The sequence below is a fragment of the Alosa alosa genome, chromosome 7 (assembly GCF_017589495.1).
Source record: "Alosa alosa isolate M-15738 ecotype Scorff River chromosome 7, AALO_Geno_1.1, whole genome shotgun sequence".
Taxonomy (NCBI): Eukaryota; Metazoa; Chordata; class Actinopteri; order Clupeiformes; family Clupeidae; genus Alosa; species Alosa alosa.
In genome coordinates this window covers 33,059,679-33,073,087 of record NC_063195.1, presented here as the reverse complement: position 1 = coordinate 33,073,087, position 13,409 = coordinate 33,059,679, and the positions used below count along the sequence as shown (strand labels likewise).

The window sequence follows — 13,409 nt, the reverse complement described above, 5'->3', positions numbered from 1 at the left end:
CATTGCCGCTTGCTGTGAGAATGCCAGAACTTTTGTGGTGTCGTGCGACTCCAGGCGATGAGAAAGAAAGTTACACTTGTTAATAGAATAAAGAAAATTATAGGCCTACGAAACCAAAGCTATTCGGGTTAGCAAAAATGTTAGGCAATAACCTATAACAGCCAAATTTGCCTGCCTGTTTGGGACATGTTTTGTGCGAAGACACTATCCTTTGTTAAAACGACGTCAGTGTAATGGGAGGGGGAGAATGTTAGGCTATGTGACAAATGTAGATTATGTCAACTCTTTGTAAAATATCTTGTGTTGTATCTTGTTTTGTATACGAATACACACGATCCACCGTTTAATATATGACGAGGTTAGACTGAACAGCCTAGGACACGCCTTTTTCTGTGACGCGCCCCCATCAGCGATGTCAAATTACTGCTCGATACAGCTAGTCCCATCCATTGTAATATAACATTTGTAATTAACATAACAGCCCGGATGTGCATCCACTCACGTTGTGCAACACTCTCCATATCGGCAGTCTTTGGGTAAGTGACAGCATTGTTTTTATGCTCTGCACGTTTGTTATTTTTGGGTAGCCTAAGCCATCGACCGGTCGGGCGCGTCTCTGGGACTTGTTCTATAAACTTTTAACTATTGATGCCAGCGGAGGCACTATTCGATAAAGTCTTCGATGACACCATGTCAAGGTGGTTTGAAACTATCGATTTGTTTGACATTCTTGGTATTATTTAGGCTAACCCACAGCGCGATATCCCCCAGCCTATCGGCCTCGGTCTCTGTAATTCTGAGGTCATTTGTATGCAAGGGCTTGTAGAAAAATAATGTGAAGCAGCGCAGTCGTTTCTTTTAAGTTTATTTAATTATAAATAGGGAAACGCGTAGGCTGTGGGCTATTTGATGAAACTATGTGAAATCAGAGCAAGGCCGAATGGCTGCTCTCTATGCTGATCTCACGCAGTCAGGTGGTAGCTGTCAGCTGCTCGGAAAACAACGAAGTTCGGCCCCGGCTGCTTAGGCTACACTGCAATGACGTCGTCATAACACATGGATACACACGTTTTGGCATGTAGTGGCACGAGTTGTCCCTCACAGACTCCATAGCATTGTGAACGGTGAAAAGTATTAATTCATTTTATTTAAGTTTGCGCAACACAATGCGTAGTCACAATTGCTACAATGTGTTGCCAGCACTCTCATGTTTCAGGAGGTTGTTATTAAATAATCACTGGACCCACATTATGCAGCCTAAGGAATTGAACAGGTACTGGAGCCTGTGGTACCACTGTAAAGAGATTCACTTTAGGAGTTGGGCCTATTTGCAAAACCATTTTCTAATTCATGAACCCACGTACCTTTTCGGGAATATCATAATCCAAGTCAAACATTCCTCTCTATGGCCTGTGGTTCTAATCACTACTTATGAAGCAGTAATAATCTCCATCAGATGCAGAGGAATGTGTTGGTGTGGTTGTGCCTCACCTGTAGGTGTTCATCTCTTCAGGGTGGCTGGTTGGGGAGCAGGCTGTGACCCCGCGTTAGGGGGTCAGCACTGGGCGGCCGGATGGTGTCCCCCACCATGAAGGCAGTGGTGGACGCCGTATGGGCCGTTTGGAGCATCAGCGTGTCCATCTACGACTACATCCACACCAACGCCATGGAGGAGCGCATCCACACGCTGGAGAGTGCCATCACCGTCCACCAGTGCATCATCGGCATGCTCTCCGCCGGCCTGTTGGCCCTTGTCACCTACGTCCTCCTCAGGAAGCACTGAGGGATGACGGTCATCTCAGAGGGACTCTGGAGGCCCAGTACTGGGGGGGATCGTTTGCATCATGAACGGAGGTCCATCTGAGTTTTCACATCCATGGGATGCATCTTGTGAGGAGGCCGGGTGACCACTCAGTGCCACGTCCTGACCCCTGTCCAGATCAGGTAAACTCAGGACCTGGCATGCAGTGGCGCATGGAAACATCACCAACGTGAGCCAAGAAAGAGACCAACGTGAGCCGAGAGAGAGAGCCGATGACATGAGAGCAGATAGCGAGTTTTCTGCCAAGGTGTAAAAATATCCCGTGGCGCTTGTTGAAGGAGGGCTGCAGGAGGATGGCGCTTGGGTCATCTGTGACCTGCACTGCCCGTCTCCGGAGTATAGGGTTGCAAAGGGCTGGACGATTTTTGATGAAGTCCCGTTTGGCCCATCGGTACAGAACCTGTACCGACCTACCAAAACGTTCCTAATTTCAGTAAAATGATAAATTTATGATATGATGGTCTCCTTGGATACAAGAGGCTGATGTATAAGTATAAGTATATATACTCTTTTGATCCCGTGATGTAACTCCATGTATGAGGCACTTACTGTAACCCAGATCCCACTCTACCATGCAGGGGAAAACAGCAGAGACCACCATTATCTCGTATTAACCCTTAAAGGAGTACCGTCACACCGGTGTGACGGGAATGTTGGGAAATTAACATTCTAAAGAATATCTGGGTTCATTGAATTCAACATAGAATTTTAGAACCTTCAATTGTTGCGGAACTTAGAATGTTCAAAAACCTACACCTTTAAGGGTTAACAGATAATGCAAAAGTCATGAAACATCAGCGCACGTTGCGATTTGAACCTTTGTACTATTCGACAGCGGTCAGAACATGTTCATCAACAGTCTCCTGACCGTATGCAGCACAAGACCAGCAACGGCCAGCGAAATATGAGCCAGACCATCAATCAGCTTATGCTGTTGCTAACAATGCTGCCCTGTGCAGGTCTCAGGACATCCCCTGAAAATCTTTTAAAAATCCCTGGACCTTTGCATTCCTACTCCAGGCTCTGCCTCATGTCCAGCAGACAGTGGACATCACTACTGTACTTGTTTATTTATTGTACAACACTGAAAGTAACAGAAAGTGTCCTTACTCGACTAGGTATCTTATACTATTACCATGGTTCCAGATATCTCGGTCAAAAGATCAATATTTTCTCATTTGACCTGACTAGAGTTTACTTACAATATTTAAATGTCTATTGTACTATTTTTGTTGATAGGACTAATGTAGTGTATTTTAAAATATAGAAATGTAACTAAAGTAACATGGTCAAATGTCATTCATTTAGAATGTCAAAAAGGGCTTTTCCATGAGGGAGGCTTTTAAAAGTCTGTTAGTATAAAGCCAGGGAAGCTCATTTCCATCTCAATAATTCAGCAGGAGGGTTGATCATATTAAAACACACTCTTCCCTCGTAGACCAACATGGCTCACGACCAAACAATGTCAGAGTGGTTTCTCTGAGGAAATGCATCAGGAGAAAATAACGGTAAAGGACTGTAAATCAGATAGTTGAGTAGAACTAAGGCCTCTTTTTTATGTATATACGTTTGTTGACTGTTACTTGACATGACAGCAAAATGAATGTTTCAGCTGTAAAGATGATGTTTGGTGTACTGTAGCCTAAAACCACATAAGAAAAGATCATCCAGTCATGTTTTATAGCATAGTCACTGTGTTCGAAACATAGGATCATCCATTCATGTTTTATAGCATAGAAACTGTGTTCCAAAGTAGAAATGGCAGAAACACTACAACATGATGTGTTAAGTAGAAGAATGAATCTGGAAAAATGGTTATCTGCTAATAAATTCTTAATAAATGTATATTTCCAACAACACTATAAAAATGTCAAACATGCTCTTGTACGTCACAAACACAAAATGGTTGAAATTCCAAAGTCCCTCAAACCTTCGGAGACATCAGCATCTTGAAAACATAACACTGTAGAAGTACAGCAGCAAGAACGTGTCGGCAAACTCCAATTTCCACACGTGCCACGTCTTAGATGTGGCCTGTCTGCAGCAGGGTGTACAGGGTAATGAAGCGCTCCACGTTGTCGCCCTCCAAAGCCTTCATCGCCCGCCAGTGGAGTTTCCCACAATTCTCGGGTTGCCCATGCGGCCCACGCTCCTCTTTGATGTAGTCCATCCACAGATCTAGAAAAGAACAAACGGACGGGCAAAACGGATGGGTCATGTGAAGATTCGATACTCTAGCTAGTATCCAATTCATGCCGGCTCTTTTTGATTAGTTGTTCTTTCTGGGACTCGGTGCGTGCAGAGATTTTAAGTGTGTGGGCCCTTGCTGGGAGACTTGCTGTAATGAGATGGATGCAGACTTAAAAGTGGAAAATTCACAACTGCAGCAAATCCATCTCCCTTTGACATTTATTCCCTTTGATGCAGAGTCTCTTACCATCGTCCGTGGAGCCGAACTCCCTGAGTGCTCGCTCGTAGCAGTCTCTCACATTGTTCATCTTTAAACTTTCCTGAAAGAGGAGGGCAGCGGCTCAAAAGAAGAGAAAAAAATGGCATGCAATCCTGTGAATCGTTTGAGTGCGGCTCGACAATGACCATTAAGCCGTGTCCTGTGAAATCACACACAGATGCGTTCGGGTTGCACGCCTGCCAACAGTCAACGTACCTGCTGTTTCTCGATCTGGATCATGGTGGTGAAAAATGCCTTGGTGAAGGGACGATGTTCATGCAAACTAAAAAAAAAAACAGATCAGTTAGTCCCTACTAAGAATATTTGAGAATCCTGAAAGGTTAAGATCTTGTTTACAAATGTTTTCACACAATGTATACACACCTTGTGAAGGTCTTTCGGGCTTTTTTGTACCCTCCTGTTCTATAAGACCAATCCAGGTACTTTTCTTTTACTGCTGAAGAAACGTCTGGCACAGGGGACAATAGACCCTTCTGTGGGAGAAAAAACATGAACCCTCCTTGTTATGAGTGAACGCTCAGCTTCATCACAGGGCAGTGGACATTGATTCGATGGTACAGCGTCACTGGGTTCACAGGTTCTTTAGGGCTGCGAGCCTTGTGCCGGACAAAGATGGCAGAGTGCCAGACAGCTGCCCCGGTGACTTTATAGTAACACAATCAGGTCGGTTCTCGTCTTGGCCCTGACCTCGACACTTACAGGAAAACACTTAAAAACTGGCCACAGATCAGTTGATGGGGAACAAAACACCAGGTTAACCTTGATGGTTTGCTCAGGCGTGGAGCCCAGACTTCACACATGTGCAGGTGCCTTCACTCGTGCCTGTTTCCCTGCTTTCCCCTCCCCTGCTGGGTGACACTGAAGTGCGCTGTTGGTGAAGGGGGACGGGGGTTGGGGGTGGGGGGTTTACCTGAAACAGCGCCTCAGTCTCCTCAGCACTTCGGTTGGACTCGCTCCACTGAATCCACTGCAGCCACAAAGGCAGGCTCTCCTGAGGGCAACACAGACAGACAGACAGACAGACAGACAGACAGACAGACAGAGAGAGAGAAGGAGGGAAAGAGGGAAGGTGAGACCAGCTCATAGCATTGTTCAGACTTCTCACACTTCCTACAAGCCTCCTAAAAGCCACCATGTCCTGCTCCATGTTCCTGCTCTGTTCTTCCATCAGTGTGTAGACACACTCATATATATATATAAAGTAAAGTATATATACTCTTTTTATCCCGTGAGGGAAATTTGGTCTCTGCATTTATCCCAATCCGTGAATTAGTGAAACACACACAGCACACAGTGTACACACAGTGAGGTGAAGCACACACTAATCCCGGCGCAGTGAGGGGTTAGGTGCCTTGCTCAAGGGCACTTAACCCTCCGGTTACAGGTCCGAAGTGCTATTCAGCATCTTGTGTTTATATATAGTCAAGACCACCAGGCTCTATATACACACATCCATATATATATTATATATATATATATATATATATATATATATATATATATATATATATATATATTAATTTATGGATATGTTTGTGTCTGTGTGTAATGCATGTGTGTATGTTTGTGTCTGTGTGTGGGATTTTCCATGCATTGGCATATAAACAGCTCTTTTGTGCCCTGTTAAGTGTTACATAACTGGGGGCTCCTAATCCGCCCTGTGCTGCCTGTAATCATGAGTGGCCTTGTGAAAAGAACTCTCCAAACAATGCGAACGCAGACGGCCGGACTCGGCCTGCCCTCCGCACAGCTGGCTGCCCTCACCTGACGTCTGGCGCAGACGAAGGGGCCCTGACCCACTCATAGCCTCGCTACACCGCTCTCACGTTTATTTATTTAGACGACACTTCTATCCAGACTGACTCGGTACCGTACAAGGAATGCATACGGTTGAGCACGTCCTCATGTCCTCCCCCCCCCTCCCTCTGCTATATTAAGGAAGGGAGCTCACTAAGGAAGGCGCCGCTATCTAGGTTCTGTGAAACAGCCCCCAGATTGACTCATAGTATCACACAGGAAATGTATACGTTTGGGCTCTCCCTATCTCCTCCTCCTCCTCCCCCTCCCCCCCCAGCCCCAACCCCCAACCCCCAGGTCTCCTCCGTTCACTGTCGGGCTGGAGAGCTCCTCATTAAGAGGAGGTAATATGTCAGGGGAGCTGGGTTTTAATTAGGGCAGGCTTTGGAGTATCAGGGAGGTGTCCCACTTTTAAAAAGCCGGGCAACGAGCTAGCGAACGGCGCTGACAAAAAGCAGCCACCTTGGGATTCACGTGACCGAGCGCTTCCTGGAATAGACCGCCCGCCTCTGCGCTACCCAGCTTCACCAATGTCTGCAGAGCCAGGCTCCACGTCTCCGGCGATTGGCTGAAGCGTCGGGTGGCTGCCGTGGCAATCTGGGCGGTGGCTTCTTCGTCGCCTGACGACAGCGAGGCCTCGAGCTTGACCACAGAGGAGCAGAGAAGATGAAGTTAAGGCATGTAGGTCTCACTGACCACAGAGGAGAAGATGAGGTTAAGGCATGTAGGTCTCACTGACCACAGAGGAGAAGATGAGGTTAAGGCATGTAGGTCTCATTACCGCCACGCATATTTTAAATATCTATTTACTGTATACAGTCCCTGCATGTTACAAAGCATCATCAAGCTGGACTAAATAGAAGTGTGATATTTTCATAACAAGTTTGATCATTTTTGTAAGAACTGTCGAGTGCGGTGCTCACAACAATCACATTGTAATCAAAGGCATCATTGATATCACCTAATTATAACCGAAATGTATGAATGTTGATGTTATCTGCTGCAGTAGACCCTATAGGAGGCCTGAGTACTGATCCACGCATGTAGACACATTTCAAACCCATCTCAAAGGATTGCTTCTCTTCACGTACCCAGGTTTTGTAGAGGGTCTGTGGGAGCAGCTCTGCCTGGTGAGCCCCCTGCAGTGCCTTCAGTAACCTCTCTCTTCTCTGCAGACACACACACACACACACACACACACACACACACACACACACACGTTATTAACACATCAGTCCCATGAGCCATCGGCCCTCCATAACTCCAGGGCCGGGTCCCCTCCAGACCCAAACTGCTCTCTGTGCAGCCTTATAAAACTAATCCATACATAATTAAATACGGAGCACTTACCTTGTCCTTCAGCTCCTGGACGTTAGTTTTCCTCTTGTATCTGTCCAGACAGAAGTTGGCGTAGCACGTCCACATGGCCTCTGTGACCCAGAGAGAAAGAGAGACGGAGAGTTGTGTAACTAGCACGCACGTTTGTGGCCGGTCATAGCTAATCAAAGAGACGTTCTTTTATTGAAAGCATATTGTGACATGCTCTGTGTGAGACACAGTTCTGAGGTATGCGTCATATTTTGTTCTGCTCACAATGTTGGTTGAGAAGAAACTGGAAGTTGCCATGATTCCTACTAAGCTCCTTTTCATTAGGAGGAATTTGAGAGGGTGATTTGAGCAGACCAGAGTCCGTCATGCACAGCAGTGCTGCCTGCCAGCAAGCCAGATGCGTGTGTGGATCCTACTCATGTTAAGGTTCCTTAACTTAACTTAACCAATATGGGTGTGGTGGATCCTACTCCTGTTAAGGTTCCTCAACTTTACCAATATGGGTGTGGTGGTTCCTACCTGTGTTGAGGTTCTTAACGCCCTCCTCGTAGACGGCGCAGCACCGCTCCTCCTTGCGGTCAGTATCGGAGGCTTTGCCTTTGGCCGTCTGAAGCTCCGGTGTCACCGTCACTTCCAGCTCACGCTTGGCCATGAAGTCCCACGTCACCGAGTCGTCTGTGTGCTGGCTCTGCAGCCTACAAGAGCAAATGTTCAAATGGCCTGTAATTGTCCTGTTGACATTTACTTTGTACAGTAAGAACAATTATCAGTTGTTGAATTAGCTGTGTACTGTAATATGCTGGTGTTCTTTTGAAACCCTGTTTTTGTACAGTATGTGATAAAAATTCAAAAATTGAATTTTATATTTATATTGAATTGAAAATGATGAGAAATTGGCATCTTGGTTTGATGGTACTTGTCAATTAATAATCACCCAATTGAATTCATTGCCCTTCCAATCTCACTGCAATTAAACATCATTCTGGCCTTTGACATTCTTATGAATTTGGAACTGAATCAAATGGATTTTGATAAAACAGCAGTTTTAAACAGTAAGTCAAATCTCACTCTTGGAGGATGGTGGCCTGGAGGTCTTTGGTGAAGTCAAATATGGAGGCGATCTGCAGGAGGGACAGGATGAACTCCGCTCCTGTGGAGAGACCCACATTAGCATCAGCATCAGTCTCAGCACAGAACTCACTGCATCAGGACCACGCACAAATACTCAGCCTCAACTGGACGAGACTGTGAGGAAAAATCACCTGTGATCTTCTGAGTGGCGTCTCTGTACACCACCTCGGCCAGCTTGCCACTGAGAATCTCTGGGGAGAACTCATACTCCCCCTGAAGAGAGAGGGAGAGAGAGAGAGAGAGAGAGAGAGAGAGAGAGCGCAAGAGAGAGAGAGCAAGAGAGAGAGAGAACACAGAGCAGAGACTTCAATAATCACCTTCACATTACCACGACTAGGTCATAAGTGCCTTTAAACATCTTGCTATTAAACATTTATTCATTCGACCTGGGATTACATGCATGCATTCCAATTTACAAGTACTGCGGACGTGTTTGTGATAGAAATGAGTTTAGCTCTGATCACGCTGATCTGAGAACAGGCGAGCATGCATTGGGATTAGATCTCCCTGCAGCTTAAGTGCAACACTGGTGACTTGTCTTATTCAAATGCATTTAATATTGCATGAAAACATCGTTTCCATCTATATCTGAAGGCATTAGCTGTAGTGATGTAGGCAAGTGGAAACCTGCAATGACTTCATCTAAACACAACATTGATTCTGGATGGGAGAAATAGTTCATGCTAAGCATGTGTAAACAGATATAAAAAACAGATTTATATTTTTATAACTGTATAACTTATATAACACTTTACTCTCTATACTGTTTACACCTTAATTGACAGTCAGAGGGTGGTATAGTGGTCACATCATAAACATACATCCCAATACATTATTCAGTGATTCAGCCTTGAGTCCATATCGGGACCTGAGGTCTGCAATAGCAATGCCGACCCTCACGGGGTGCCCTATTGTCTGAGCTCACCACGTCCATCTTGGCCTTCTCCAACTCCTCCTGCTGCTTCCTCAGCTTCTCCGCATGCATCAGCTCCATACGGAAATACTGTATGTACACACAAACAGTCAGAATTACTGCCCAGACACACAAACAGTCAGAATTACTGCCCGGACACACAAACAGTCAGAATTACTGCCCGGACACACTAACAGTCAGACCGCTGCGGCAGCAACAACTACTGGCACAAATCAATGCTTGTTCAAGTCATTCATTACAAGCGCTGCATCTCAAATGCCCCTAGAAGCATCCACTGAACAAATAATATGAATTTGTTCTATTATGACTCCGGCCCAAATAAGCATCCATATTTTCTTTGCTGCAGTGTAGGCAACCCATGGCATTCCATTACCAGACATGTTTGATCAAGTCAGCTACTAATTCTAGTCTCGGAGTCATGCACCAATTCTGGAGCAGCCAATCTGGAGGGTTCATTTGAGTTGTAGAGTTCTTACACAACAACTAGGGACAAGACACTGGTCCACATTGTAAATCAAAATATGGCTGTCCTCAGAGAACTTCCAAATTTAAAGATATTCCATAAACCCTCAGGGCTGGTTTCTTGGTTTAACTAGCCCTGGTCGTAGACTAAAATCTCTTCATTGAAGCTCTTGTTTAGTTTAAGACCAGGCCTGATCTGTGTCTGGGAAACCAACCCTTACAGTGCTGATCCACCAACATGGAGCGTTCGCATCCACTGCTACACATGGATCCCATTCATTTGCTATGGATGACAGTGAGGCAAAGTTCACGCCTTCGCAAAGCATCTCGGAGAAGGCAGCATGGTTGTTTAAGCAGCAGCTCTGGCACGACAAGAAGTTGGGTGATACGCAAATTATGCAAATTAACCTGAACGTGACGCAATTATCCCATGAAGGCAGGAAGTTGTTGGTCCTTTGTTGTACCACAACGCTATCTGGGAAACTTTAGTTCCGCTTACAAGACTGTTAATCTCGACAAATTAATGTTTTAACAATCTATTCCACGACCATCTAAGAGTCCATAAACCAAATGAAACAAGGCTTTGGAGAAATATATTGACTGTTGGTGTCTTTGGTGTGGATTTAATATAGCATTGAATAATTTCAATAAAGCAAAATTTCGAAATGGCTTGCATTACTTAGTCTTGACTAGTAACATTTTGTATGTATTAAATACATATCTAGTTTAGTTGTACATTCATATGAAGCACTTTAGCCAAATAGAAGATGGGCATCCAAATGAGGGAAGGTGTAGAGTTTGCAGGTGAATTTGCACCACACAGATAAATCAGTTGCATTAGGGTTAGCCATGCCCAGCCAGCTCCTCACCTCCTGGTAGACCTTCTTGCTGTCGGGGTGGAAGCGTAGAGCTCGCAGGAACAGGTGGCGCGCGCTCTCTGACGAGCCCCTGTCCTCCATCTCACACTTGGCAGCCATGACCCACAGGGCTGGAGGAGGAGAGGAGGAGAGGGGGGGGTCAGATTGGGTCTGTTTCAATGACGGCTTCACACAGACGGTGTAGTGGACATGTATAGGATGCATTCAATTCGTATGCTATTTGGAAACTGCCAAAGGTACTACACATATAATGATTGAGAAAAATCCTACCAACGTTGCTGCCTTCGAGTCAACTTCAAGTCAAAAAACAACTAATGCTGCTTTCGAGATGTCTCGTAAATGTCTCGTAAATCCGCCGCCCGAGTTAGAAACTGTAAATTTCCCAGCTTTCTTGCGGCATTTTGGGCAGGCACGCCCACTTTACCTCGGGTACCCCGAGGTGGACGTACGACCTTACAACAAACATGGCTGCGCCCATAGTTGAGATGAGATGACATGTATTTTTTTGCATATGTACTGTGTTGGTCATGTTAATGTTGATGTAATGCTCTTACACACTAGATTACATTGCTGCTTCAATCTGGTCGCCAATTCATGCGTTGCACGGTTTTGCTGTGCCTGCAATACAATGTAACAATTTGTTTTCCAGCCGTTTAGCTAGAGGCTACATGTAGCACAAAACAATAACAATGACTAGCCTCCTGCTAATGCCCCTCGTGGCTCGAGAGAAACGCGTTCCTATAGCCACTCATTGGTACATGTTGTACGGGTGAGTGTACGATGATTTACGAGACATCTCGAAAGCAGCATAAGTAACTAATTAAGTGTTCAATTTTGAAATACATGCTTAAACAGAACACCACACGTGAAGTACCTGGTTTGTCTGGGTGGACAGCAAGCATGGACGAGAAGACTTTGCTCAGTTCACCCTTTGTGGACTGGAGAGAGAAACCAAAGGATGTACATTACATTCAGGTCCACAGATATGCCTGTGTGTTATCCACTTTGCAGAGATCTTACACATTGAGAGAAGTTTACTTACCCACTTCTTACAAAAGGCTACATGGGACAGCCACAACTGGACATCTTCCTGAAAGAGAAATACATGTTGGGGTCTTTTTTACCCATGTTGAAGTGGACCTTTTGTTAACTTGTAATGATATTTAAGGTTTCCTGTGCAACTTTGATGATGAATCAAGCACACAAACAAAGCTGTATCTATATATGATCTCCATTTTTAAGCTATGAGGGCCATTAAGAGAACATGTCTGATAACACTTTTACAGCTACTATCATACACTTCCATACCTCTACTTGTTAACATTACTCAACACACAGACCAATGGTTTCCTAAAATAACATTACAACTGAATGGGAAGAATCAACAGACAGACCAATCCCAAATTTTCAAACGCAGAGATCATTCACTTTTACTATGTATGCACCCTAGTAGACTAATACTATTGTCATATGTTTATTTATCAAAGAGTTTCTGACCTGCCACTTAGACGTAGCTCTCCGGAATGTGTTGTTGACTCTATGCATGATGGGGAACTCAATGTCATCCCTCTTGAAATGGTATCCAATGTTCTAGGGAGCAGTATTAAAGAACAGGTAAGTGACCCCACACATGTGAAATACTTTACATAAACTCTATGAAGAAAACACATTATTCTAACAAGGTCTACAGAGTATATTGGCCCCAAACACTTACTGTTCGTCTCTTCTTGATAAGTTCCAGCACGTTGATTTCATACTGAAAAGAGATCAAAGATATTATTGGTCCAAGATATTCAGTGTGATAGTGTTACAACAAAGGCCAAGATCAATGGACAATCGTACCAAGTTATTTTATAGAACTCATCCAAAGCCTGTGTAAGGGACGACAATGAAATGACTGAATGAGAACCAAATGCATGCCTTTGAAACCACACCTGAATGTATGCAATGAAGTCCTCTTTAGCAATGTCCCTTCTGTGTAGTTTGTATTCTAGAGCAGTGGTCCTCTTCAGCATAGACCTGCGAGAAATGTTATGCTAAGTTAAGACAACCTTCCACGCGTATGCGTTAGCTTACAGTATGATCAGTAACATTTCAGTACAATATTGTATTAAGCCAAGTTAATCTCAAAAGCAAAATAAAATTAAACCGCGGTGCCTTTGTTTATGGGCAGACAGTCCGGCTATTCCACCCGACATTTGCCTGACAGATAACTTGAGCAAAATGTGCATTACAATGAAACTTTCTACACATACTTGATTTCCTTTTTGGTGAACAGTCCAACTCTTTCCAGCTGCTCAAGCTCAGGAATCCTCTCCTCTATTCGCCGTTGAACTAGTTCAGCCATTCTTCCACGTCAATTTCAACACTGTGTAATGATGTCAATCAATAAATACGTACCGTTTGATAAATTACTTTGTTTTTTCACTAAATACGCACTGTGTACACCTTGACTAGCTTCATTGGAGAAACACACGCGTGTGAAAGTTGTGATGTATTCGACTTCCGGTGTCCCACGATTAACGTTCCGTCTTGAAACCTTGCATGGCGCATTGGCACTGACCCATGGCAAATGTGAGCTGCAAC

The 13,409-nt window shown here is 44.6% G+C and overlaps 1 protein-coding gene and 1 long non-coding RNA gene across 3 annotated transcripts; one reads left to right on the top strand and one right to left on the bottom strand.

Annotated features, from left to right (window-relative positions):
* Positions 1-399: 399 nt before the first annotated feature.
* On the top strand, positions 400-3,389 carry LOC125298208. The gene is made up of 2 exons (XR_007194187.1): positions 400-536; positions 1,514-3,389. It is a non-coding gene; the product is annotated as an uncharacterized LOC125298208 (long non-coding RNA).
* A 144-nt stretch (positions 3,390-3,533) lies between these two features.
* utp6 (UTP6 small subunit processome component) lies at positions 3,534-13,396 on the bottom strand. 2 transcript variants are annotated; one of them, XM_048248909.1, is made up of 19 exons: positions 13,079-13,396; positions 12,758-12,842; positions 12,538-12,579; positions 12,321-12,413; positions 11,866-11,913; positions 11,698-11,761; positions 10,815-10,933; positions 9,475-9,552; positions 8,681-8,762; positions 8,487-8,568; positions 7,938-8,113; positions 7,440-7,519; positions 7,181-7,258; positions 6,552-6,731; positions 5,203-5,283; positions 4,656-4,765; positions 4,488-4,554; positions 4,260-4,332; positions 3,534-4,000 (listed from the first exon to the last, which is right to left on the bottom strand). In XM_048248909.1, exons 1-19 carry the CDS (start codon positions 13,168-13,170, stop codon positions 3,846-3,848), a joined length of 1,785 nt encoding a protein of 594 aa, XP_048104866.1. In that variant the 5' UTR covers positions 13,171-13,396; the 3' UTR covers positions 3,534-3,845. The 2 variants fall into 2 exon arrangements, with proteins under 2 accessions (XP_048104866.1, XP_048104867.1); XM_048248910.1 differs by having other exon boundaries at positions 5,203-5,280.
* Between the last annotated feature and the right edge of the window lie 13 nt (positions 13,397-13,409).

Bases quoted from the DNA above. Each gene is read 5' to 3' on its own strand.
- utp6 (XM_048248909.1), bottom strand. From the start codon at position 13,170: ATGGCTGAACTAGTTCAACGGCGAATAGAGGAGAGGATTCCTGAGCTT. The intron at 7,259-7,439 runs GTAAGTGCTCCG...GTGTGTCTGCAG, and splicing joins TCCAGGAGCTGAAGGACAAG to AGAAGAGAGAGGTTACTGAA. The intron at 4,001-4,259 runs GTAAGAGACTCT...GTTCTTTTCTAG, and splicing joins GTTCGGCTCCACGGACGATG to ATCTGTGGATGGACTACATC.